Consider the following 27,456-nt stretch of genomic DNA (forward strand, 5'->3'; position numbering starts at 1 on the left):
GCACATGCAGCAAAGGGCCACAGACAAGAATCAAACTCGGGCCCGCTGGGTCGAGGAGCAACCCTCTACCAACGAGCCACCAGGGCACCCGACTTTGCATTTTTTAAAAGGTGAATGCATATCGGCTCCAAATATGGCTTCTCGGTTTCAGGACCTCCCGATAACAGGTTTCTGCTATTGGTCAACTCGTCAGCCGTGGAGCGCACCGACACCGAGTAGATCTAATGTCTAATCTAGTATTATCGTCCTCTCCCAGCAGATACCAGCTGGCTGGAGGCCGACTGACCTCTGAGTGTGAGCAGGGACTCCGGAGGCCGCGGCATGTCGTCAATCACCAGGTAGAGAGGCTCGAAGTGGTGGAAGAGCGACGCCGTCTTCTCAGTCATGGGTATGCTGTCGATGACCTGCCGAGTCAGTGGAAACCTTTACTGATCGCTGTGTTCTGATCATTTTTGCATCCCGTTTCTAATGCCTCCCTTCATGCCCACCATGTTACTGTGAACTGCAGAAACAAGTACAACCTGACCCAGTAACAGCTGAATGTGGGTTGCTGCGCCATGACACACGGCCGAGCGGTTAGCTGAAACTGAGATTCCGGCTCCGCTCTTAAATTATTCATTCATTCTTTGGAATCATTAATTAAAATGCAATTGTTCTCACCTGCCGCGTGAATGCTCATGAGCTTATAATATTACATTGAATAGGGGTGTCACGATTTGATTTCCGATTAGTATTTTTAAGCAGTGATGGCAGTGCCACAATAAGATAGAAGTAGGGGACTATAGCTATGTTTCCATCCACACGTTTGTATCCAAATCAAGTGATATTGAATAAAAAATGCCTAATGGAAACGTGGTAAAATTCGATGTAATTTCATTAAATATTAACAAAGGAAATACGTTCGGTCTCATCAGATTTTATCTTGTCTATATAGTTTATATATATTTTAACAACGAGTGCCTAAAGGCACCATGGAGTCTCGTTGGAGTCCATATGCTTTACCTTGGCTGTTTGTTTTGGTCACTCACAGGAAGGCAGAATGTTGCCACACCAGTGTCTTCAGGGAAGCAGGAGGATTTTCTCTTCTAGGGGCCGGTTGGAGCCGGTTATATTTGGGTAGGTAGCCCAGTGGTTGGAGAGGCCAAATGACAGTAGGCAACCTGAGCTTTGTCAAAGTGAAGATTGGATGCAAACTCTCCAGTGTATGGCTGTGTTTAAGTGCACGGGGTCTTAGCATGAGTTTAATACAAAAGAATAATTTCTACATTTATAAATTTTATAAAAGAACAATTTGAAGCAGGGAAGGTTGTGAAGCACCATTTGTACATTTTCTGGTACCCTTTGATCTGAGTCAGTGGCGGGAAGATTACGTTTTCCTAAACGAATAAAAAAATTATCTTTATTATATTACATAATACTTGATTCATCCCAAAGTGGGGAAATTGTCATTAGTCAGACATTTTCCGTGTATGAGCTAAAACCTATTCCAGTGAGACTTCTCACTAAGCTAACGTTAGCCTGTGTCTTTAGCTGCATCCTACTGGCCGGTAACACTCTGTTGTTTTTTCTTCCGATGTGGCCGGGAGGATAGGGACATTAGCCGATCCTACTTCTGTTTTCAATAATCAAAAGCTCATTTCGAACCCATTTTCAATTTAAAATCAAAACGGTGGCACCCCAATATTATATGAATGAAATCCATGGGTCATGTACCTCCTGTGCTACATTCTTCATCTCGTCCACGTATGCTGCCATGGCCCTCTCTCTGCTCATCTCTCCCAGGCGCCTCCAGGCATCCCTGACACAGACACCATCACACCACATGGGATTAGACTGCAGTTCTTTTCACCACAGACTGTACTAGGTCTGCACGATTTGGGGATAAATATGAATCACGATATTTTAGCTTAGAATTGATATCACGATTTTTTTTTCCTCACTAAGTGTAATGTTTATTTCACACATGAAGACAAAACATATTGGCAGTACCAAACAGATTTATTTTGGCACCTATAGCACATTGCTCCTCAATGTTATTGCTTCAAAATGGGACAAACTGACCAACAAATGATATTAATATAACATAATAGAATAAAATAAATAAAAATTGCGATACTATGCAGTATTGATTTGTTCTCCCACCCCTACAATTCAGTATGCTCTACAGAAAGACAAGATGCACACAGTAAAATGTTTGTGTAAAGCAGCAATCTGCTTAAGGGTTAGCTAGCAGCTTTTTAATCTGTCGGGAGTCAAGTGAACCGATAGAACACGTTCCTGACCTCGTCAAGTTCAAACCCCTCATTAGCCTCAGTGTCAGGCCATGTGTCTAGTCAAGATTTCCTTAAGCAAGACCCTGATCCTCTCTCCATCAACATACTGAGCAACACAACTTCTGTTGACTTCAGAAGAAGCTGTGGCCCAACTTGCAATTTAAAACCAATAATGTTGCTCCTTATAAACACTTGACAGGTCTTTGGCTTGAAAGCTTCAACAAAAGTCCTCTATGACACTGGCTGACAAGGCGTGGAGATTATCTGAATTACCTGGGATTTACCCCTGCAGACTAATTATCCCGCAGAGTGAATATCACACCAAACTCCATGCAAAAATGTAGATACAAATTGTGTTGCAATCTCTGCTGGCCAAATTAAATTAAAAAAATCCACCACAGTCAAAAGAGGATGTACAGCATGGTGTTCTTTTGGAATAGGACAGAAGAGCACTTACAAAAGCAACTAAATAGCTGGTGTGTCTGTTACTGAAAACTAGCCTGACTTTGATTACAATGGCATACATGCCTGCACACACATACAGACCATTTGTAGCGACCCACTGGGTCCCAGAAGCCAGGTCGAGACACTGTGCAGGGTCCACACACCGCCTGCTTGTACAGACTGTAGAAACGCAGCATGACGTCATAGGACGGCTGGTACGAACCTGCAAGATAACAAACATTCAGTCGGTGCGTCTGCTTATTTCTCCATTCAGCTGGACAAAGGGAAGCCAAAAAGGGCCGCAGGTTGTTAGTGACGCTGGGGGTCACATTTTAGTTGTCATAGGCAGAAACATACATGAGTATAGAGTTCCTTGTTTACATATTAAGGCAATTGAAAAGACCATTTTGATCAATTAATGCAATACCACTGTGTCTCTAGTTAATCAAGTGGTGTTTGGTAACTTTTTTTTTTAACCCTCATGTTGTCCTCGGGCCAAATTGCCCCGTTTTCCTATATCAACATCCTTTTTCACTACTCAAAGTAACACGATTGATTCCACACAACTTTCTACTTTTCATTTTGGGGCGTCATATTCAATTTTATAGTATTTGGAAAAAAACTGGTTTTAAAATGGTATTGCGTAAAAGTTGACATATTCCAGTCTGTGATTATCCATCAACATACTGTACATTCTTTTCATTTTAGTCTAAATAATTCCTAATTTCTGCTTTTCTAAATCAAACATTAGGTATAATTTCTTATAAATTAGGTCAATTGACCATAAATTCCAAAAATAACGAAAACTCAAGTTAATAAGTTAGTGTTATGTAGTGTTGAAAACATGAAAAAAAGTGACAAACATTGAAGAAAAACGTCAAAAGTGTTCACAAAAAGAGACCAAAACGTAAGAAAAAGTTAAAAACATTGATAAAAAGGATCTACAAAAGTGTTGATTTTCTATTTTGACGGGAAGACATCACAAGGGTTAAAACAGCACAGCCCCCAACTCCATTTCTTTTTCCAATTCTTATTCGCAACAGTAGATATTGGCTAGAATGTTCAACAAATCATTTACATAAAAATAATAAAAATAGGACGTGACAGATTGCATTTAAAGTTCTGATCCATAAAATAATTAGGTCTTACATTATGCTGGCGGAGACATTTGACTACACTAAGCCACCTGGCTTTGGTTTTACACTCTCTCTGCTCAAAAAAAGAGCACAGCATGCATCACAGCTGCACTAACAGGTCATCTGCCCCAAGGCTTCTGGGTAACACAGTCCAAGCCTACCATAATAAGGAGACTGACAGTCTAGCCAGTAGCCAACTTTGTGACACGTGGTGTGTGAGACAATTCACAGAAGAGGATCAGGGCCACATGTGACAAAATGTGGCCAATAGGCTATAATATACCGTTCAAATGCAAATATTTATACTATACATTAAGGCCTTATGGCTGAAACGCATTTTCTTGTTTTAATGATTTAGCCAAGAAATATAAAGACTTTTTAAACTTTACCCCCCTGAGTGCCTTAGTGTCCTTGAACCAATGTGAAAAAAATGTATTTGACATGTAAGTTCAAAGTCAGAATTTTGAGATTAAAATTTTTTCATCTCAGAATTCTGACTTCTTTTTCCAAAAATTATTCAGTTAAAAAAAAAAGATAATAATAATAATAATAATAATAATAATAGTAGTAATAGTAGTAATAGTAGTAGTAGTAGTAGTAAAAGGCTATACCATTTTTGGGGAGGTTATGGATCACATCCACTGCTGCCTGAAAGCGTTTCTGGTGGTCCAGCACAGGCTCTGCCATAGCCAGGACCGGCATGACTTGTTCGGTCTCGCTGGAGGGCTGAGTGCAACCGGAAACACAGCTGGAGCAGGAAAAGTCACCTAACGTTAGGAGAGTGGAATCAAAAACATGCATTTTCATCTAACGTATGTATGTAACATTACCACCATGTATTTACAGCACTCTGCTTTTTAACATACATAGTTATGTTCTGCCGACAAACACCGTATTATTAAATTCAAGTTTGGTTTGATAGACTAATGTTAAACAAGAATAACATGGGACTTAGCTGAGCTAGCTAACTTAGCTGGCTAACTTCCCTTAGCTAGCTAGATAACTTAGCTGGCCATGAAAGCTAAGCTAACGTTAACCAAGTTAGTGCAGCCCGGCGTAGCTTAGCAGTAGTTAGCTTGGTAACTTGTCTCACCCTACCTCACTTGCTGCGTGTCCTGCCACTTGCCATCATCACCTGCACAATGTACACGAGCGAGTTGGTCTCTGTTAGGGACTACAAATCAACGGAAACGCCCCCTGAACCCGTTGGGAATTGTGGTTACGGCTATTTATGCGTTTAGCGTTTCTTTGACGCTAAAGTTTAATTACGCCACCGCCTGCCTGTGGCTGGGACCGTGGACCTGGACAGAGCAGACCAATCATCAGCGGTCACTGGATGTAGCTGCTTTATAAAGAGGACTTCCGTGTCAAATCACATGACACGTATTTGACTACGCCCACTTGCACATTTAAAGTGACCATAAAACATGTATTATTAGTATAAGTATTAGTATTAGTATTATTTCTAGTATTGTTATTATTATTATTATTATTATTAGTTGTAGTAGTAGTATTGTTATTGTTATTATTTTTATTAGTAGTAGTATTGTTATTAGTAGTATTGTTATTATTATTAGTAGTAGTATTGCTAGTAGTAGTATTGTTATTATTATTATTAGTAGTAGTAGTAGTATTGTTATTAGTAGTAGTAGTAGTAGTATTGTTATTATTATTAATAATAGTAGTATTGTTGTTATTAATATTATTATTATTAGTAGTAGTATTGCTATTATTGTTATTAGTAGTAGTATTGCTGTTATTATACGTGGTAGTATCGTTATTATTGTTATTATTAGTAGTAGTAGTATTGTTATTGTTATTATTATACGTAGTAGTATTGTTATTATTATTAGTAGTAGTAGTATTGTTATTATTATACATAGTAGTATTGTTATTATTGTTATTATTAGTTGTAGTAGTATTGTTATTGTTATTATTATACGTAGTAGTATTGTTATTATTATTATTAGTAGTAGTAGTATTGTTATTGTTATTTTTATACGTAGTAGTATTGTTATTAGTAGTAGTAGTAGTAGTGTGAAGGTGTAGGGAAATGAGGACCAAAACGCAGTGACAGGGCAGGCAGGCAGGAAGGGGTTCATAAGAGGATTTATTATTATATTATTATAAAAGTCCAAACAAGCACAGGTGTCCAAACATGCAAAAAACAAGACCAAAAATCCAAATATCCTTAACCGTCCAAGAGAAAAGATAACCAAGAACAGGAAAAACACAAACCGGGAGCACAGGAGAGACAGGGAATAACTCACAAGGAAATAGCGATGTCAGGGAAGCGTCCAAAGCTGACAAGAGGACATGAACCATCGCACAAACACACAAACCTTTTTATACTGGCTAAACATAAACTTCTCTAAATGTGGAGATGTTTGGAGCAAAAAAAGAACCAGGCTCAGTCCAGAAAGTGTGGAAAAAATAATATTCCTTAATAAAAACCATTGAGTGGTCCCTATCCCACATGCCCCCTGGCCATAATTACACAAGCACACCCAACTCGTGCCATATTTCCCCAGCACATCCTCTGTTTCCCCAATACCAATACACAACTTCATCAATCTTTATTTTAAAAAGAATTATATCCCATTGTTAGTATACGTGTGTGTCACTAGTCTAAAGACTTTATTATTCCAATATGCATCTTGCACGCTGAATTTGCACTATTGTGTCTATATTGCCAATAAAACTGATTGTGATTATTGTATGTTTTGTAATTTTTTTATACTGTGTATTAAAGTTTTAAATCCCATCAAGTTTGCCTTTTCATTCATTTCTGCTAAGTTTAAAGTAGTACAATTGGTATCATGGTTGTAACGGTTTTTTAAAGGTTAGAGGAATGTAAAAAAAAACGTTTGGGTAATGTTATCTAAAGGTTGCAACGTTAGGCTAACGTTCGGGTAACGTCCTCTAAAGGTTGCAACATTAGGATAATGTTAGGGGAACGTTCTCTAAAGGTTGCAACGTTAGGATAATGTTAGGTGAACATTCTCTAAAGGTTGCAACGTTAGGATAACGTTAGGAGAACGTTCTTTAAAGGTTGCAACATTAAGGTAATGTTAGGGGAACGTTCTCTAAAGGTTGCAACGTTAAGATAACGTTAGGGGAATGTTCTTTAAAGGTTGCAATGTTAAGGTAATATTAGGGGAACGTTCTCTAAAGGTTGCAATGTTAGGATAACGTTAGGGGAACGTTCTTTAAAGGTTACAACGTTAAGGTAACGTTAGGGGAACGTTCGCTAAAGGTTGCAACGTGTGTTAACCAACACACAACCAAAATACAACCAAACCTTACCTTCAGGGAACGTTCCCGCAACCAAAAACGAATGTTCCCAGAACGTTCTAGGAACCAAAAATTGTTAGCTGGGTCCTGTCCACTATCTTCCAGGATAATTAAGATGCAGCAATTGGCCCTTCACTAGGCGAGGTCACTGTTACTGAAGCTTCTAGTAATGAACCCATTTCCAGAGCAATTCCTCTAAGTGGTTCAGTGCTTCACTTGCCCTCACTACCATGGGACCTTTAAGCAGAATATTTACATCTAAGAGATTTTTCTCAACCCTTAAACACGTCATACTTCAATTTATGAGAATAATAGAAGCCAAGGCCTACATGGTTTGTATGCAAAATTGTAATCTGCAAAGTAGGCTCCTTTAAGATGTCAAACAGCCTACAGTCGACACGGGACCTGCACGGGACCGACCGACCGATTTATGCATAAATCATAAGTCATGGGTACCACTGCCCTGGTTCCAGCAGACAGTCGTAGCCTACAGAGGATGAACTAGATCAGTCAGTTCATCTACAGGCTGTGATTTGGATAAAAAGAGAGATTAGACCGAGAAGAGGAAGGGAGCCACCGAGCGAATCTCGGTCTATAATCCGTTAATAAATCCGTTGGTTGTCAAGGTTCCAGAAACACACGATAAAAAAAACGGAAATGTTGAGTTTACCTTCAAAACAAAAGCATTTCGGTTGTTTGCTGAATTGTTTTATTTTATTCACAAAGCAGAACAAATATATTGAATTAAAACTGTACAAAATAAATCGTTAGGGAAATAATCCATTTTAATTTAGTAATATAATGTATCTTATTTAATGGTGAGGTCTCTTACTATTCAAGCATTTCCACATTTTTGTATTCCAATCCTGTATATATATTTTATTCTTGTATATTATTCCTATTGTTATTATTGTTATTATTATTTCATGTATATTTCATGTATATTGTATGTATAAATATTGTATCCTAGTATTTAATTATATTTATATTCTGTGCTGTTTGACTGATTATGCTGCTGTAACACTATAATTTTGGGGATAAATATCTATCTATCTATCTATCTATCTATCTATCTATCTATCTATCTATCTATCTATCTATCTATATAACCCAGTAACTTGTCCTTGTAACCTACTAGTAATCTTCCTATTTAGTAAGAAATGGTGATGATGGCTTCTAGCTGAAACAGGTTTGTGTTTTTCCCTCATTAAGCAAGATCTGTGAGTGATATGTTTTTATGATTATTATCATTTGGCCATTTTAGTCCTTTATAGGAAAGCTTAGACTGGAAAGGGGAGAGAGAGGGGGAATGGCCATGTCGAGGAGTAGCCTAAACATATATTTATTTTATTTAGCTTATTTATTTGATTAAGACAATGCACATTAATGAACAATTCTGTAAATGCGCCAGTGTTAGCCAATTGGCAGTCTTTCAACTGTAGTCCTACCTAGGATTCATGTCTTTTATAGTATACCTCTTTTTAACAATATTTACATATTTATGGGTGAGCAACTAGGTGCCTGCCGTGTCTATTTTTGATAATAGGCACCGACCAAATTGCCTCTGAAGTAATGAGCCTCTAAAAATGCCTCATCATACAATACACACGCAGAAAAAACTCGACATTACACAGAGACTGTAACAGGAGCTAAAATTACAAATAAAGTGCTGTGCCGTAATGTTGTAATCATGTTGTCATTTAGTTTAGTTTAAAAAAATTGGTATGGGGAAAAAAAGTATCGTTTAGGAACTAGTATCAAAGCCACGATATCGGTATGGGTACCGGTACCGGTATCGAACATTTTTAAAGATACCCAGCCCTGATTGGTAATTACAAAGTTACCACGGCATCCACGGCTTTTATTTTGAAAGTCACCACCAGAAAGCCTTTGTCTGTTGCGGTCCCCCCCTCCGTTCTTAAATCCACTTTCAGCGTCCCTCCTCCAGGATAAAAGCATGAGCCGCATGCTGCGGAGAAGGAGCGCCGCGCCTCGCAGCCAGCCTCCCCGTGTTTTCCTCCAGGATCTAGACTAGACTGTTTCGCCTTCCTCTAGCCCAGGATCCGGACTCGGGAGAAGCCCAGAAACGGGGAGAGGGGGGGGGGGAGCCAGAGCGAGATATATCGCAGCTTCCTTGTGTTATGTTGGGCAACAGAAAGAAAGCCGCGGCGGCGAAGAATGGAGCCGGGACGTCCGAGTCCAAGGCCATCGATCCCCTCAGGAATCTGGGTGAGTGTTTGGCTCACAGCTCCTAAAATCTGAATGTCTTTCTCCCCCTGACACAGTCCCCCTCCCCTTCCCCTCTTACTGGACGGAAGGATACATTTGAACCTGATGGTGGACACTAAAATAAGTAGTCCTACCTTTTTTAAATAGCCATGCCAGTTACACGTCATATAGCCTAATTATGAATTAACCTAAAAATACTCTGCAAAAAAGTAGTTTCAGGTGAATTTACTCAGCTGTTTATAACACATTTGTAGAAAATAACTGAGATTTCAGTTTATGATCAGAAGTGGACACATCAATCCAGCTACCAGGTTACCCAGGGCGGGTAGGGTGTTATTCTGTGCTACAAAAAACATTATTTAAATAGTCATATATTCAGTTATTGTGTTACTTATGGATTATTTATGGTTATTGAAATGTAATACACTGTGAATTCACCTAAAAATACTCTGCAAGTTAAAATGGAGTTTAAGTGAATTTGGTAAGATTTTCTTCCAAAATATAGTCATGAATCAAAATAGTCATACGTTCTGTCACTGTGTTACTTATGGATGGGGAACCCCTGGGACCCCTTTAAGGACCCCTGGGGCTCCCCAGACCCCATTTTGGAAACCATTGCCATACACTTCTATGGAAGTAAGGTCAAATATTTTTTTGAATGTTTCCTTTTTCAAAAATGAAAAGATACATCTATATGGCCTATTTGTGGAAATAAAGCATTTAATTTACACATTGAAAATAAGCTTACAGTTCATTTTAGGGATTCACTGTCCCTTCCACATGTATATTTTTACAGACTCTATCACCACTAGTACTTATGATTTTAAAGTAATTTTTAATTAGTAATGAAAAAATAAATCATTTTATTGCTTGTTTTAGTCATTTATAAAACAAACAAAAGGCTAAATAACCACTGTTCAGCTTCTCCAATTGGAAGATTTTGCACTTTTTCTCTGTTCTATATCATTGTGTAATATCTACGGATTTTTGATCCGGTCAGTTTTATTGATGACAATTAACATGGTTATCATTTATGAAGATAATCATTTTTTGCAGACATTAAGTTTTTAATCTGACCTTACTTCCACAGTATTTTTATAGAAGTGTATGGCAATGGTCTAGGGAATTCCAGGGGTCCTAAAGGAGTTCCAGGGGGTGCCCAGTAAAGATAATTCATTCTCACTATAATTCCATCCATAAGCCATACAATGACAAAATGTATGACATCTATGAAAAAATCCCTGGGAGAAGATCTTACCAAATGGGGGACCGTTGTCAAATTTGGGTTAGTTTAGGGGTCCTTGATGTGAAAAGGATTGGTACAAATGTGCAGTTGCCTATGGGTTACATGATGATTTGTAACCCAGGTTCACACCATACCCCAGGATAACCCGGTATGACCCAATGGAACGATCCACTACCGATCATAAATTGAAATTAAATCTCAGATATTTTCTATAAATGTGTTATAAAAAATCTCATTTTCAATGTGTAAATTAAATGTTTTATTTTCACACATAAGCCAATTCAACTTTGCTATCAATACGGTGGATTCATATTGATGTATATGTTCAGACATTTTCATTTAGGAAAAAGGAAATCATAAAAAAAAAAATTTGAATATAATTGGGCCCTCTGCATTAACTCCAAGGACCCCCCCTAGGGGTCACGGACCCCCTGTTGAATACATCTGAACATCAACCCAGGGTTTCCCAATCTAGCGACGAGCGATTTACATAAAAGAGGCACGGCCAATCACAATCATCTACCAGAGATATTTACATAAGAGCAAACTCTAAAAATTCAATATAAATATGAAGAACACACACATTGTTTTAAAAAGCAAAACGCAATACAGTCGCTGCTTCCTAAAACAGGAAGGAACGCTAATCAATATCACTTCCCCATCAGTCAGGAACAAGATCTGACCATAATTACACTTGTGCTTTCCATAAACTAGTCAGAGATTAATTTGTTTTTTTTAAGTTCATGTCTCAATTTAAAAACTAGTTGTGGTATTGTATCCTTTATTAATCCCACAAGGGGAAATTATGATATACACACATTACACACAGGCCTGAACTACACACATGCTCAGTACCTATACATGCATTAAATGGAGAGATGCCAGACTGGGGGGGGGGGGGCGGGCCATTGAAAGGTGCCCCTAGCAGTTGGGCGTTCTGTGCCTTGCTCAAGGGCACCTTGGCAATAGTGATTGTTTCCAATGAAATCAGTGTGTGGATTATATGAAATTCAATTCACCAAGTTTGTTTTGGGCTGCTATCAGAATATTTTTTTAACGTGGTCGTTGCTAAATACTAAAAGGAGTAAATATGATTTTTGTAATTTAGGTAAACTGACCCTTTAACCAGATCTTAATTAATGATTTATCCAGGTTAACAGCAGAGAAATTAAGGTTGCTTTTTTGTTCAGAATAGCCCAGATGTATGTTCAACCCATAGACAGTGAAAACAATGGACAAAGCTTCCAGGGCTGGAAAGTGAAGCTAAAGCAGAAGTGCCTTAAAGGTCCCATGGGATGAAAATTTCACTTTATGAGTTTTTTTTAACATTTAATATGAGTTCCCCCAGCCTGCCTATGCCCCCCTAGTGGCTAGAAATTGTGATAGGTGTGTGTGTGTGTGTGTGTGTGTGTGTGTGTGTGAGTATATTTGTTCATTGTGGTTCTTATTCATGCTCTAGTTCTGGGTGGTTGCAGTCAGCTGTGTATGAATTGTGTAATCCGCTGTGGATTGGTACAGATTTAAATCCTCTACAAACAGCTTTATAGAGATTCCCCAATTAACAAAGGTGTTAGGCTAAACTGGGTCTCTGCTATTAATATATTCGGCAACCTAACCAGTTCACCAAAGTGCTGACTGACAAGATTCAAAGAGGGATATCCATTTCCTCATTTAACTGGAGGAAAGAAAAGGAAGATGTAAATTTCCCCCAGATGTCAAACTGTTGATTCAAAATCCAACCATGGCATCACATTATGGGCTCAAAAAACAAAACTAGGGGTCAAAAAATGGGAATGCATGTGTAGCACAATAGTAGAAATTAACATATGACTTGTAACAATATTTGCATATCTAGCGTTTTTTTTATTTTGTATGATTTTATGATATATGAGAAAGTTATTGAAGTGTCAGACAATTAATTAAGGCACAGAGCGAGCACTTATCATCTCTTCCTGTGTGTGTGTGTGTGTGTGTGTGTGTGTGTGTGTGTGTGTGTGTCTGGCCTTTATCTTAACTCTCCCAACAGAGGAAATATCACCACTTTGTAGACATGCAGTACAGCAGTTGTTGTTGCAGTTACTGTTGTGTTGAATGCAGCAGTGTGTGTGTGTGTGTGTGTAACATTGGTCAGACACACACACACACACACTTTCATCCAACTGGCTGATTAACACTGTTGTGTGGTGGGGGGGGGTAGTGTACATGTTGTTTTGAGGTCAATCACTTGAAAGAGTCAATGACACTTCCTCGTCTCACACAAACACACGAAAAACTAAATTCCCCCCACTCATTTACAGTAGCTCTGTGTGTGTGTGAGTGTGTGTGTGTGTGTTATTCCCAGTATCAAGACGCCTTTGTGCGTGTTGTGACCCAGCCCTTTCCGTAAACACAGTGAGACTTCTGTTTTGGCTGCTGAGTCGTGCTTACTCAGCTTCAGACTCAGCAGTATTTGTGGATGAGAAATTAACAGCTATGTCAACACCAGCTTCGTAGCTTCCTTTTGTGGAAATAGCCATTTTGCTAGAAAATGGAATTAGTTGAGTTTAATCTTTATTGTCAGACCTAAAGTCAATTAGACAACATACAACACAAACAAGGTGCAGTGCATGAATTAAAAGAAAAAGTCAACCATTGCGCTTTTTAATTCAGACCAATTTTAATCACAGGTGGGAGGGGTATAATAAATTCTAACTTGGTATTATTATTCTGTCGGGTTGGTGGTTTCAGGGTTGCAAAATACTGAGGATTGAAGGCAACCTGGCGCAAACTATCTTGCATGAAAGGGAAAGTATCATTAGTAAAAGAGAGGATGTGCTTATATTATTCAGAACATTAATAGGCTATAGCAGTATCTTGATATTTTCTAATTAAAGGTTGTCAGGATTTAGAGAAATGGCGTACCCCAAAAATGCAGAGATTAACCCTCCTGTGGTCCTCGGATCAAATTTGACCCCTTTAAAAAAAAATTCTGTTTCAGAAATTCTGTTTTCTTTCAATAAAACTGTCCAAAAACATAACGTGGATGGCTGCATATGCAACTATTACTCTTTACAAGTAAAATAAATGATCAGTTCTCTATTTCAATTAAATTTGGGTCTTTCATTCAATTTTATAGCATTTGGAAAAAAAGGAAAAAAAGTCACAACAAAAAGTGCCAAAACATAGACAATAACATCGGAAATTTGTGACAAAAATTTAAAATTTGTGACAAAAAGTGACGAATTTTTTTTTTTTAATTTTAAATTTTGAAATAAAAGATAAGTTGCTTGGTTGATAGGAAGCCACACAAGGGTTAAAAGGCCATATAAGTCACGGGTCAATTTAAAAAAAAATTTTTTTTATTTATTTTTATCCCTTTATTAGATAGATCTAACGTGTGTAGTGATCATACGTGTAAGGGGGAGAGAGAGATAGGGGGTGACGTGCAGCAAAGGGCTGCAGGCTGGATTCAAACCGGGCCACGGCAGGATTCAGCCAACATGTGGCACACAGGGGGAGACCAACAATAACACTACTACAGAAACTACAAATAACAGCACCACCTACTAAAAAAAACTACTACTGTAAATTAATTAACCTTAATTCAACAAAAATACTCAAGATAATATAAATCTAAACCCCGAGCTGTCTAAGGAGAGAATAAACTGTCCCCCCCGGACATAACAAGCAGTGGTAGTGTCCAATAAGGCCACCTCCCCTATAAAGCTGCCCCCCCCCGCCCCCCCTTTAAGCCATCAGACTTCCTGGGTCCCTACGTGGTGTGGACTCCAACACTTTTAAGCTCAATAACAAATAGTTATACAACAGAATGACATCTAAAAGTTACTAATTGTGTCCTGTGAGTCATCTTTAACTAAATACATGTTTGAAACAAATGTATAATGTGGATGAAAAAATAATTTAAACTAATCCTAAGGAAAACTATAAGTGCATGACGTTACTGCACTTACAGTAAACTGGTTCACTTCACATAGGCTATTGCTTGCAAATGAGTGTATCCCAAAATCTCCTCAGGCTGATTTTAAGACACATTCAGCTGAAGGGAATATCATATGGAATTCTTCTCCTCTGTTTCCCCTTCATCAGCATCTCTCACTCCTCATCTTCTCTCTACTTTTCTCTTCGCAATATCAAGTCCTTCTGTCTTTCTTTACGTCTCCGTGGGTGTCCCTACCTTCTCATCCCTAGCCACACCCAACTGCTGGTTCAGCACCGACGTCTCAGAATTACAGAGCTCCCACATGAGCCGCTGTGGTCCAACTGATGTATACACTAACGTCTAATTCTGACCATGCTCTGCTCTTCTATTTTCATCCTCCCTTCTCTCTCTTTACCCTGCCTTCCTTTAGTGCTACTGAGCTATCATTGTCCTGTGCATACTCACTGCCATCCTCTGAATCTGAATCAAAAAAGCGTTTATTGCCACGATAAGTTACAAATATGTGGAATTTGCCTTGGTGAATGGTGCAAACATAAGCAAAGATATTCAACATTTTTAAATGAAATAGTAAATAGAGCAACACATATGTTAAAAAACAACTGTTGCATAAGAAAAAAAAAATGTGTATTGTTAGGGATGTTGGTTAATGTGAAGTGTAGTGACTGGGGTCCTGTAAACAATCAAGTTATGTTTTTATGACATCATATCTGTCTTTCTTCAACCATCTTTTTGTCTGCTTGCTTTCTAGCAGTGCAAGAGGATGAAGATGTGAAGCGGATGTTGCAGGGCTCCAGTATGGTCAAGGTAAAGGCATTACTAATTCTAAACTAGTAGTTGTTCATTGATAGGGATCGGTCACTGACTTCAACTTCAACTTAGTGTCCCCGAGGGGTGATTGGGTTCAAACAGGAAATAGAGTTAGCCTGAACATTATCAAGAAATAAAGAAATATTTAAAGTAGCCACCGAGTTCAACTATGACTCCTCCTCTGACTCGTAGTTAACCCCTAGTGTTGTCTTTCCGTCAAAATTGAAAATGAACTTTTTTTTACATTTTTGTCCCTTTTTTTTAACGTTTTGACGTTTTCAACACAACGTAACACTAACTTATTAACTTCAGTTTTACAGTTATTTTTGGAATTTATGCTCAATAAACCTCATTTATTGGAAATTATACCCAACGTTTGAGTTAGAAAAGCAGAAATTAGGAATTATTTAGACTAAAATTAAAGGAATGTACAGTATGTTGATGGATAATCACAGACTGGAATATGTCAACTTTTACTCAATACTATTTGGAAACCACTTCAATGTTTTTCAAATGCTATAAAATTGACTAAGACACCTCAAAATTAATGAAAGTAGAGATTTGTACTTGCCAAAGAGCATTGTGTTGAATCAATCATGTTATTTTGGGTAGTTAAAATGAACATTGAAACAGGAAAATGGGTCAATTTGACCCGAGGACAACATGAGGGTTCAGAGGGAAATGGAGTGCTTGTACCTGTTACTCCTGACAGGGGGACATCTAAGACGGGAGTCCAAGGGCAAGAACGTCAATCCAGAGAACAAGGGGTGGGAACCGTCAGAGCGAATAGCATTTGCTTTGCTAACTCTCTGTCTATGGAACAGGTCTGATAAAGGTGCACTGTTGAAACTTCCAGTATACTGTCACTCATCTAACAATGAGATTTCCTGGATTCATTTCATCACATGTAAAGGTCCGCTCGCCTCGCTGGCAGAAGAGACGAACTCTGAAGCTGATGGGAGACGGTGTCACAGTGTGGTGTCAGTCCCACAAAACCTCCAGCTGGGCCAAGGAGCAACAATCCTGTAAGTGTGTGTGTGCGTGCATGGGCGTGCGTGTTTGTGTGTGTGTGTGTATGCGCCAGCGTGCTTGCGCATTATTTATGTAAATTAGAATCAATTTATTTATGCATAGGAATTTGACATCACTCAATGCACTAGGTCTGGTCCGTCGAGGCCCCTGACCTTCAGGTATCAGCCTTAAAAATCCTTTATCCGTCGGCTCCGCAATATCCGTGATTGAAAAACATATGACCAAAGAAGGACTATGTGCAGGGTACAAGACGGAGGACATTTTACATATAACAAGTGGACATTGTCACGACACCAAGAGATTAACAGAGGAAGACAAGTTGTAGAAGGGAAAGATTTGCGCAGACTTTGTATATCTATGAGGTGCCAGTTTAGGAATTTATCATTAAAGGAGAATTCCAGTGATCTGACACGTACACACATACACATGACTGTCTAAGCTACCCCACCCACACCCACTCACATTGGGGGCACGGTGTTTTCACCCTGGTATTTGTTTGTTGCTGTTTTCTCTTTTACGTGTACCTGAGTGATTGTGATCGTTTTTATCGCTCCATCTTCCACACATAGCAGTAATCATGGATCTCGCCCTGTGGTGCATAATCAGCCTGTTTTATGTGATTTTAAACAACTAATCTAGCCAAGGACTTGATCACGATGCTACTGGCGGCGTTGTTTGTTAGTTTCACCACAGCTGCGTAATCACTTACCACTTACATACAATTTTTTAGATGTTGGTGCGTTAATACCAAACTATCTTAAAAACAACTCTAGCAGAGAGACTGTATGGAAAAAGGGTCTGCCTTCAGATCAGAGACGAGTGATGTGGGGCAGTGATGTTGAGGGAGCAAGAACATAGAAATGTTCTCTCCGACCCTACCATCTTCCAAGGGAGTTTCGTCAAATCTTTTTTAATGTGGTCTATATACACCCTAAAGCAGATTTTAAAAAATCCACTGAAACTATATTTAATACCTTCAAAGAAACTTGAGTCTCTCTCTCCAGATGCTCCAAAATTCATTCTTGGAGATTTTAATAGGTCCTCTTTTTTATCAGTATGTTGACTGCCACACAAAGAAGAACCAGACTCTGGATATGTGCAATGGAACTGTTAAGGATGCATATTCTGCCTCCCTGCTTCCTCCACTGGGAGCATCTGACCACAATGTGATCTATCTCCGCCCTGTCTATAAGAGACTATATGAGAGGGAAAAACCTCAAGTAAGGACTGCTAAGATGTGGACTAATGATAGCATTTTAGCCTTGCAAAGATGTTTTGAGTGTACACTCTAGGAAGTATTTGATGCTCAGGGTATTAATGCACAAGTCATGGCTGTCAGATTATATCTGTTTCTGCGTAGACTTTGAAATACCCACAAAGATACCTTGGGTATCTGGCAATTTAAAAAGCTTACCAAAATCAGGATGAGTCTGCAAGAAGGGACAGACAGAGAGAAATAAAATGGAAAATACAGCTCAGCTATAAACAGAAGTTAGAAGCCTCTCTGGCATCTCCAGAGAGGCTTAGAAAGAATATTAAAACATGACCTGTATTCCATACAAGGGTAGGGGAAAGCCCTCCTTTACCCTGAATGCTGATGGAAAAGGAAATGGCAAACCAACTTAATTCCTTCTTCTGCTGTTTTGAGAGCAACATGAGTGCTGAGGCTTTCACCTTGACTGCTATTCCTTTTGGCATAAGCATAGACAGAAGTACTCCAATTATGTAAAGGCTGTAATATTGGAAAAAGCCCTGGCCCTGATTATATTGGAGGAGATGTTCGTAAATATTGCACGGAGGACATTTTTAAGTCCTCTCTCAACATGAAAAAAGTCTCCACTCTCTGGAAAACATCCACATTTGTCCCAGTGCCAAACATCCCCAGGCCTAAAGAGGCTAATGGCTTCAGGCCTGTTGCATTAACTTCACTGGTAATGAAGTGCTTTGAGTGCCTAGTTAAGAGCTACATTATCGTCATACGCAGCATCTTCTAGACCCGATGCAATTTGCGTATCAAGCATCCAGAGAAGTTGAAGATGCTGTTGCAGCTCTAATGCATAAGTTAAGAAAACCCTGATTTGTCCCGGGGGGGAAATTGCAGTTTGCAACAGCAAAGACAAGAGCAGAGATAGATAAGTGTACAAGTAGCATAAACAAGTGTCAAACAAAGAAGTACCGTTCTTACAGTAAAATAAAGTAACTGGACATTAAGTAAGACTCAAATAGTCTATGCCTTATTCAGTCTCCTGCGGCATAAATAAATACTGATAGTATAAAAGTATTGTAGTGCATCTTCTGCACGTTGATTTAGAGAAGCCAAAGGCTTTTTTTTCTGCTTTTAATACTATCAAGTCCAGTATTTTAGCGAATATTTAAACAGAATAAGTTTTACTTGAAGATGATGTTGTCTCATGGATTGTTGAGTTTTTTAGCAGTAGAATACAGCGAGTCAGAGTTGGTACGTCACTCTCTGATGAAATGACCACAGAGATGTGTTTTACCTTCTCTGATGTTCATCCTGTATACAAACTCTTGCATCAGCACTTTTCCCAACAGGTCCTTTACTGTATATGCAGATGATACCGCCCTGTTTAGTCTCCTATATGACCAGGAAGAGGAGCATGGGCCAGTTCTTGAGTTGTTTGACTGGTTTGAGAAGTCAAACCTTATCTTAAATACCTCCAAAACAAAGCATATGTCAATTGATTTTAGGAAAGCACAGTCCGCTAAACCCACTTTTATACAAGGGGCGCCCTTAGATACTGTCGCCGAGTATAAGTACCTTGGCATGGTACTCAATCACAAACCTAAATGTGACAGTTGGACTGACAGATTAAATGCTAAATCCTAACAAAGAATGTTCTTTCTAAGGAAACCGTTGTCCTTTAATATCAGCAGCAGTATACTTCAAACATTTTATTGTGCTTTTGTTGAAAGCTGACTCTCCTTTGGTATCATCTGTTGGTATGGCAACGCCACTGAAGCACAGAAAAAGTACATTAGAAAAATAATAAAAACAACGTCCAGTAAACCATCAAGTATTCCATTTCCAAGTATGAAAAGTATATAGAAAAACGGAATACTAAGAAAGGCAAACAGCATTGTGGGTAATCAGAAGCACCCCCTTTCCTCCTCATTTGACCTGCTACCCTCAGGACAATGACCTGAGTGTCCTCTGTTTTCAAAAAACAGATCCAACCTCTCTTTTGTTCCACAGGCTATCAAACTCCTTAAAAATGCAGATCCTGTATGGTAACAAGGTGGCTTTGGTTTTATTTCTTTATTTTTAAAAATGTTTAAATACCATGTGATGGGATTTCTGCTGCTACATAATTTCCCCATGGGGACGATCGACATGACCGAACGAACATAGGGTTGAGAAACATCTCAAAGTGGTGATTAGTACCAAGCAGCTCGGTGCTCTGACTGGGCGTGTAAGGTGAAACATGGATATACAGTATCTATTTTTGTTCACTGTAAATGCTACTTACTACTCTGTACAGACATAGATTTGCTCACAAAGCTACTCCCTCTCTTTTCCACTATCTGAGGGTCACACACGGTGCCTTGATTACAGAGCTCAACTATTTTCGGCCTGTAAGGGCGGCCGACCCCGCCATACTTCAAACAATAAGATTATAGGACATTATATGGTGGGAGTCTGCCCTGGATCCTGTGGTTTGGTGCTATACTGTTACCACCCAACTCAAGCACTACGTTAGCCTCCTAAATACACTACAAGGTCTTTAATTACCACAAGAGTATATGTGCATGTGATGTGGCCCTGTGTGTGTGTGTGTGTGTGTGTGTGTGTGTGTTTGGGAATGGGATTCAAATGAAAAAATGTTTTCGTAGAAGACCCCCAGACCCTCTGTTGCATGTTCCTCCCACTCCTTAACCAGAGTTATACCCTGTGTGTGGGTGTGTGTGTGTGTGTCTGCCTGCCTGCATGTGTGCGTGCGTTAGTGTATGCATGTGTGTGTTTGTGTGTCTGTGTCTTGCATCTCATGAAACCTTGGATCATTACCTATATATGTCTCTTTTATAACTTCTATCTGAATCTTCTGTATTTAATCAGTGACATAGGGTTAGGGTTTTTCTGGAGAGACTGAGTATTAACAAAAACTGTTTTTTTGTTTCTAATCCTTTTAAAAACTCTTGACAAGGGGATAGGTTCAGAAGTGACACTTAATTTGGCAAACATTTAGCCTTAAAGCATTAAGTATTTGAGATTATTGTAGTTTCCCAGTTGTCAATACGTCAAGTCCCAGACATAACTACGCCTTGAATAAACTGTAGTTGCAGGTCAGAAACTCCCATTGGACATGAACGTGGCACTAATGTAGAAAACAATGACAATAAGTACTGAATGTCAAGTCCTTAAAGCCACTAGCTACAACCCAGGTATTCAGTTTCAAAGTATTGCCATTTCATGCTACTTTATATGACTATGTCCACATTTAAGAGGTAACGACTAGAAACTTAACAGCACAACATTTATTTACAACATGCATTTTACAGTTTAAGTAAAAAAAACACATGATTAGCTGCATTATTCAAGATTAAACCAGTGGTTGGAGCGCCAAATGAAATAATTTCCCGTCCAGTGCCAACATTATTTAAATAGCAAATGCGTCCATCTGTGCGCCCATGGGCGTGCTGGTCTTATATGGAGGTGTGTTCAGGTGCATTCTGGGCAAATTGCTATCTTGAGGCAGCGGGAAGTGATCGCACCATTGACCAACTAAAACCTGGTCTAAAGTCAATAACGCAGCATTTCCTTGTTATTTCAACAGCGCATTAGTGAACCTAGGCTTATGCACAGCACGCACACACACAGGGCAGCACAGCAGCACACACACATGCAAAAGATTACATATAAATATATTACGGTACAGATCGGCCATCGTAATAGCAAAGCACAAAGGTAGAAACGCGCCTGGCTTTGAAAGGAAATGGGTGATGACACTCTGATTTACTCTGGTTTATTGCATGCTACGCCATACGTAGAGTTTGGATTTCATAAAGGCAAATTGTTACATAAATTGTTACAATGTAATTTAAAATCCATATGTGCTCATGCTTTGTTCCCCCAAGTGGTTGGACAGGTCTCAGCTGCCGTCCCCCCAGCTCAAATGTCAAGCACTGCTTATGTGTTCCTGCCAATCACGCCTCTCCAAGTATCTCCATCATCACCCACGTGTGCGTTGAAGTCCCCCAGCAGAACTATAGAGTCCCCTACAAGGGGCCCCATACAGGACTCCATTCGAGGTCTCCAAGAAGGCTGAATGCTCCGAACTCTTGTTTGGTGCATATGCACAAACAACAGTCAGAGATAGAATCAACCATATACATATACAGTATATATACAGTGTATTTAATCTATTTACTGTTTATATACTGTATGTATATATATATATATATATAGCCACTTTAACCCTTGTATTGTCTTCTCGTCAAAATTGAAAATCAACACTTTTGTTGACGCTTTTAACTTTTTCTTACGCTTTTGTCCCTTTTTTCAACACTTTTGAAGCTTTTTTCAATGTTTGTCACTTTTTTTTTACGTTTAACACTACGTAACACTAACTAATTAACTTTAGTACAATACTAATACACCTACCACCACTGGTTATGCATATAATCAGAGATGGCAAAAGTACTCACTTCCCATACTTAAGTAGAAGTACAGCTACTGTTGTTAAAAATACTCTGGTAAAAGTAGAAGTACTGATTTAACTTCTTTACTCAAGTAAAAGTAACAAAATACAAGCTTGGAAATTTACTTAAAGTATAAGTAGCCTTGCGAATGACAAAGCTACCTGGACCAGACAGATGTTACTAGAGAGCACGCTAAAGAACATTTATATGACATTTATATTTATATGTAATTGGCTACATTTTAAATGGATGTCTGCCAAAACGCCTAAAACAATTTAGTAAAATGTAAGGAGTAGAGAGTACAGATTTTCGTGTTAAAATGTAAGGAATAAAATTAAAAAGTTGTCCCGAAAAATCTACTTAAGTACAGTAACAAAGTATTTGTACTTCCCATCTCTGCTTATAATGGGATGCTTGTGGAAATGTTTGAAGCCTGATGGACATCTAGGACATCTAGAACTGAACCGTTAAAAATGTTGGGGGAGCAAAGACTCTTTTATTAGAGTTGCAGAGATCATTGTGTATGTGCTGCATACTATCCGAACACGTTCCTTAGGAACAGCAGTGCAGAATTTCCCCCCCCCCCTCTCTCTCTCTCTCTCTCTCTCTCTCTGCTGTGTGTGTCAGGTAAACACAGTGCACAAGGCTTTTCTCTCAGGCTGTGTGTAGTTTCTGGTCCAAACCACAGGCAAATAGACGTTAAGTCAATAGTTATACTTCATTTGGTTTATTCAAATCCATTAGAGGGAGATGTGATTGTTAACCCTTGTGTTGTCTTCCCCTTCAACCTGCATCTTTGTGTTTTCTTGGGTTAAAATTTCCACTTTTTTGTTGTTCTTCTTCTACACGCTTCTCAATGTTTTTGTCAATTTTATTCCAATTCTTTTGTGTCTTTTTTGACGTTTTTTTTATTGTTTTAGTCAACAAAATGTGTCACTTTTTCCACTGTTTTTGATGTTTTTATTGTCACTTTTTCCGATTTAAAAAAAACAAAAAAAACAAAACAGAATTTAAAAAATGACTTTTTGTTCATTTTTTTTTTTTCTACATTTTTGTAGTTTTTTTTTGAACATTTGTCACTTTTTTCATATTTCTGATATCCTTGCGTTTTCTTCCCGCCAACCATAAAACAAAAATCTTTTTTGGTCACTTTTTTTCAACATTATTATCGCTTTTTCCAACATTTTTCTCACTTTTTCAATGTTGTGGTTGCTTTTAACAAAGTGTTTTTGGTGTTTTTTTTCTTAAGTTTTTAAAATTTTTAATGTAACGCTTACTTCGACGGCTAATTGTCCATGAAAAAAACAACAACAATTAACTGAAAACGGGTCAAATTTGACCCAAGGACAACATGAGGGTTTAAAGTAGGCTACATAAATGAACCCAAGCATATGGAAATGAGCGTTAGGGTGTGCCGGGTGAACAAACAAAAAAGGTTTGAGAATAAATACTTGGGGAAAACCTTGGTTTGTGTGTGTGGAAAAACAGCGTACCTCTCCCCTGAAGTTGTTTGTGTCCAAGTTGAGTAAGAATTTAAATCAGTGCAGCACTGTCATGAGTGTGGCCACTGTCTCACATAATATAATATCCACACATAAAATCACACACATAACATCCAGTTCAAGCTGGTTTTTCAGCATTCTTGAATGTAGAGATGATTCAATACCATTTTTACCTGAACTTGCATATTGGCCGATACCGACTACTGATCCAATACCAGTGTGTCATATATTTTATTATGTTTTAACAACAGTATTCTCCCATCCATGTATGGTTGTGATTTGTTGTCGGTCTGGATCAGGTTAAACTCTTGAACAAACAGACATTGAACGCCACAGAACTTTCTTTTATCATCCAGTTTGACAGTCAGTTATAATGGGAAAAAGAACATAAAAAAACTACTTTAACGTAGATTTTCTTTCTTTTTTTGTCTTTCTCTACAACACCTGCACCACCACTACTCACCACTCACCATTGCTCTAGGTATATTTTTATTTTCTGTATTTATTTTTTTCCATTCTGAGTACTTATATACAGTATAATATGGTTAAACTCAATATCATCTATACTATGGGGACTTAGTTGCTATATTATTTAATTACATATTCAATTTCATTTCATTTCACGTCACTTATTCACTTACCTTGCATTATTTTTGTACTGTGTGACAAATAATAGTCGTACATAGATACCCAGAAAAACTGGAACGTCTGTGGAATTGCAACCTGATAAGCCACGATAAGCAAGCGATACGCAAGATAAGCCCCACAAAAATAATTAAATGAATATATTGTTGTGTGTGTTTTTGCTGACGTGCCTTCGTGTTTCAATCTCTGTGTATTTAAGTGACTCAGAATGAATGACCGCCTTAAAAAGACACTACACAGAGGCCTAAGTAGAGAATAATAGCATGAAAGAGTCAAGGGAGTTGTTGTGCGCTTTTTGAGTGTAGATGTACAGTTCATGTGCAAAATAAGTAAAATTGATATATAATGTTATTATTTGTCTTAAATTGTATATTACTAGTACTACTACAGTAATGTTTATTGAAGATGCAGAGAATGAGAGATGGGAACTGTCTGTAGGCTGTGAATGTGTGTTACAAATTGTGAGTTTGTAAGGGAATGTCACAAAGAGAAAGATCAAAAGCCTCAGCTGTGATTGTGTAATTCGAGCATGAAGAGGCACTGTAGCGAGACAAAGGTTCTCCTTTCTCTCACTATTCCTCCTGTTAGCCTACAATAAAAACTACTTTAGGTCAGAAGGGTAAAGTGTTTAAGCTGTTCCAAACAGCCACACTTTTCTTTCTCTCCTGCACTCTGCTGGCCAATCCCTGCATGGAGTGGGTGTGGATGTATGAAAGTATGAAAAAGTATATTCCGTCAGAACAACTGAATTTTTGAAACTTTCCAAAACTGGCAATCTGACATTCTCATCCACTTCAGGTTGCAACTGGTGGGCAATTTAGCTAGCTTAGCTTAACTGCTTAGCTATCTCTGCAGGGTAAATCCAGACAGCTAGCTAGACTATCTGTCCAATCTGAGGACTATGGTTACCTGGTCCTCAGATCTCTGCAGGGTAAATCCAGACAGCTAGCTAGACTATCTGTCCAATCGGAGTCTTCCCTCGCACAACTCAAACAACTTTTGAACGTACACACGTTCCACCAAAACAACTTCCTTCCTGAGACTATTTAGCAGCGGCACCGTGGCTCCGTCCGGCGCTTAGCCAAAGACGATTGTGATTGGTTTAAAGAAATGCCAATAAATCAGAGCATGTTTTTCTCCCATCCCAGAATGCTGTGCGGACTAGCAAGACCCTTGGAAGGAAGGTCAAGCACAAATATTAAAAAGATAAAAATACAATTCAAAGAAAGTTGGGAAAAAAATTTAAAATCAACATTTTTGTTGATGCTTTTTATCGATGTTTCTTTTACTTTTTCTTACATTTTTCCTTTTTTTGAACACATTTGACGCTTTTTTTCTATGTTTTTGACTGTTTTTGACCTTACAACACTACATAACACTGACTTAATAACTTTAGTTTTGCAGTTATTTATGGATTTTTATGGTCAAAAAACCTAATTCATAGAAAATTATACCTAATGTTTGAGTTAGAAAAGCAGAAATGAGGAATTATTTAGACTAAAATTAAAGGAATGTACATCATGTTGATGGATAATCACAGACTGGAATATGTCAACTTTTACTCAATGCTATTTCAAAACCACTTCAATTTAATTTACAAATGCTGTAAAATTGAATAAGACACCCCAAAATTAATGAAAGTAGAGATTTGTACTTGCCAAAGAGCGTTGTGTGGAAACAATCGTGTTATTTTGGGTAGTTAAAATGAACATTGATATAGGAAAACGGGTCAATTTGACCCGAGGACAACATGAGGGTTAAATAGTATTCAAATAGTATTTATTAAAATGTAAGTACAATGTCAAGAATATCACTTGATAACACGATAGATAATAATTCTTTTCACCTATTTATACCTATATATCTCTACCTCTTTCTGTCTGTTTCCCTCACACATCCTCAGTCTCTGTCATGGAAGTGGAGTGTGTTCGGGAGGGGTGCCAGTCAGAGACGCTGCGGCAGATGGTCGGCTCAGTACCCGAGCAACGGTGTTTGACGGTGGTCTTCAAAGGTCCTCGCAAGAGCCTGGATCTCCTCTGCCAGAGCCAGGAGGAGGCTCAGCATTGGGCCCGCGGCATCCGAACCCTGCAGGAACGGGTGGAAAACATGACCCAGAAGGAGAAACTGGACCAATATCCCAATTTCTGTACATTTGGAATTTTTGTTAGGGCCTAATATTTGCATTTCATTTTAATCTTCCAGAAAAGGAAGTTGATTATACTGATTTTTTAAGTCTGTCAGTGTGGATACTAGTGCTGGATCCGAATATTCAAATATTCGTTTCATTGGTAGGTATTTGATTTTAAATTTTGGGAGTGGAATATTTGCTTTTTTAACATGCATGCAGGCTGAATTTCACTGTGGTGTTTTGTTGGGATAAAGCTGCCAGCTAAATGTCTGCTAGCTGCTAACTAATTGTAATTGCATCGCAGCGCTATGTCATCCATTTAAGACAAGAGCGGAGAAATGTTAAGTTACATTGAGTGGGAACTGTCTGCACTGTGCATGCAGAGATGTATTCTTGGCAATATGACAAGAATAGTCATACATCATCTACCGTTATGCAATTATAAGTCTAATACATTTGTATACATTTTTAGATAATTACAGTTGCAGGCCCCATAAACCCCCTTCAAAGACCTTTTAGAATCCCGAACCAAAATGCCCGCACTGTAACAAGTATCTACAGAAAATATATGTTGCTACTTCTGCCATCCTTCACTTTTTTCATTGAAGGAAACATTCCCAAAAACAAAACACAATACCGACACAAAGTGTCACATGTAGAGTAATTATGATAAAGTATTACTGCTGTGCTACAAAACTCCAAATTGGTAAAACACCACCAAACACTGTCCATTGTCTGCTCTTGCTGTTTCCTTGACTATGTCTGTGTGTCACCTGGATTCATGCTTACCTGAGTCGGGCCGACCAGAACCACGATGATAAGATGAGTTATGACGAAGTCCAGACACTGCTGCAGATGATCAACATTGACCTGAATGAGCAGTACGCCCGTAGCCTCTTCCAGGTAACGGGGATGGTACCACCCCCCCCATTCCATTGGGCTAGAGTGCTGTCAATCGGACAATTGTGACTTCCATTAGATCAGAGTACTGTCACTTGGCTGCGTGTTCTGCCAATATTCCACCCAACCCTTGTCACATGACCCATTAATGTTTCCATGACAACTACCCAAAATTCTGATACTATAGAATCAGTCTGAACCATTGGATTTGGATATACA

General features: G+C 38.6%; 2 protein-coding genes across 9 annotated transcripts in view; one reads left to right on the forward strand and one right to left on the reverse strand.

Moving 5' to 3' along the window:
* acbd4 (acyl-CoA binding domain containing 4) overlaps positions 1–15,531 on the reverse strand; it is a 21,726-nt gene extending 6,195 nt beyond the window's left edge. For 2 of the 7 annotated variants that reach the window (XM_034861365.1, XM_034861359.1), the window contains exons 1-5: positions 4,952–5,219; positions 4,462–4,601; positions 2,820–2,988; positions 1,714–1,798; positions 287–404 (exon numbers count right to left, since the gene is read on the reverse strand). In XM_034861365.1, the coding sequence (XP_034717256.1) occupies positions 287–404; positions 1,714–1,798; positions 2,820–2,988; positions 4,462–4,555 (466 nt within the window). In that variant the 5' untranslated portion in view covers positions 4,556–4,601; positions 4,952–5,219. Of the gene's footprint in view, positions 1–286; positions 405–1,713; positions 1,799–2,819; positions 2,989–4,461; positions 4,602–4,951; positions 5,220–15,527 lie in introns of those variants that run through there. The other 5 variants (XM_034861366.1, XM_034861362.1, XM_034861363.1 and 2 more) reach the window with 4 other exon arrangements.
* Positions 9,087–27,456, forward strand: part of LOC117937390 (1-phosphatidylinositol 4,5-bisphosphate phosphodiesterase delta-3-A-like) — a 32,090-nt gene continuing 13,720 nt past the window's right edge. The window contains exons 1-5 of one of the 2 annotated variants that reach the window (XM_034861339.1): positions 9,087–9,376; positions 15,311–15,366; positions 16,283–16,394; positions 26,113–26,341; positions 27,111–27,240. In XM_034861339.1, the coding sequence (XP_034717230.1) occupies positions 9,289–9,376; positions 15,311–15,366; positions 16,283–16,394; positions 26,113–26,341; positions 27,111–27,240 (615 nt within the window). In that variant the 5' untranslated portion in view covers positions 9,087–9,288. The remainder of the gene's footprint in view (positions 9,377–15,310; positions 15,367–16,282; positions 16,395–26,112; positions 26,342–27,110; positions 27,241–27,456) is intronic. The other variant, XM_034861340.1, reaches the window with a different exon arrangement.

Source organism: Etheostoma cragini, chromosome 21, assembly GCF_013103735.1.
Source record: "Etheostoma cragini isolate CJK2018 chromosome 21, CSU_Ecrag_1.0, whole genome shotgun sequence".
Lineage (NCBI taxonomy): Eukaryota > Metazoa > Chordata > Actinopteri > Perciformes > Percidae > Etheostoma > Etheostoma cragini.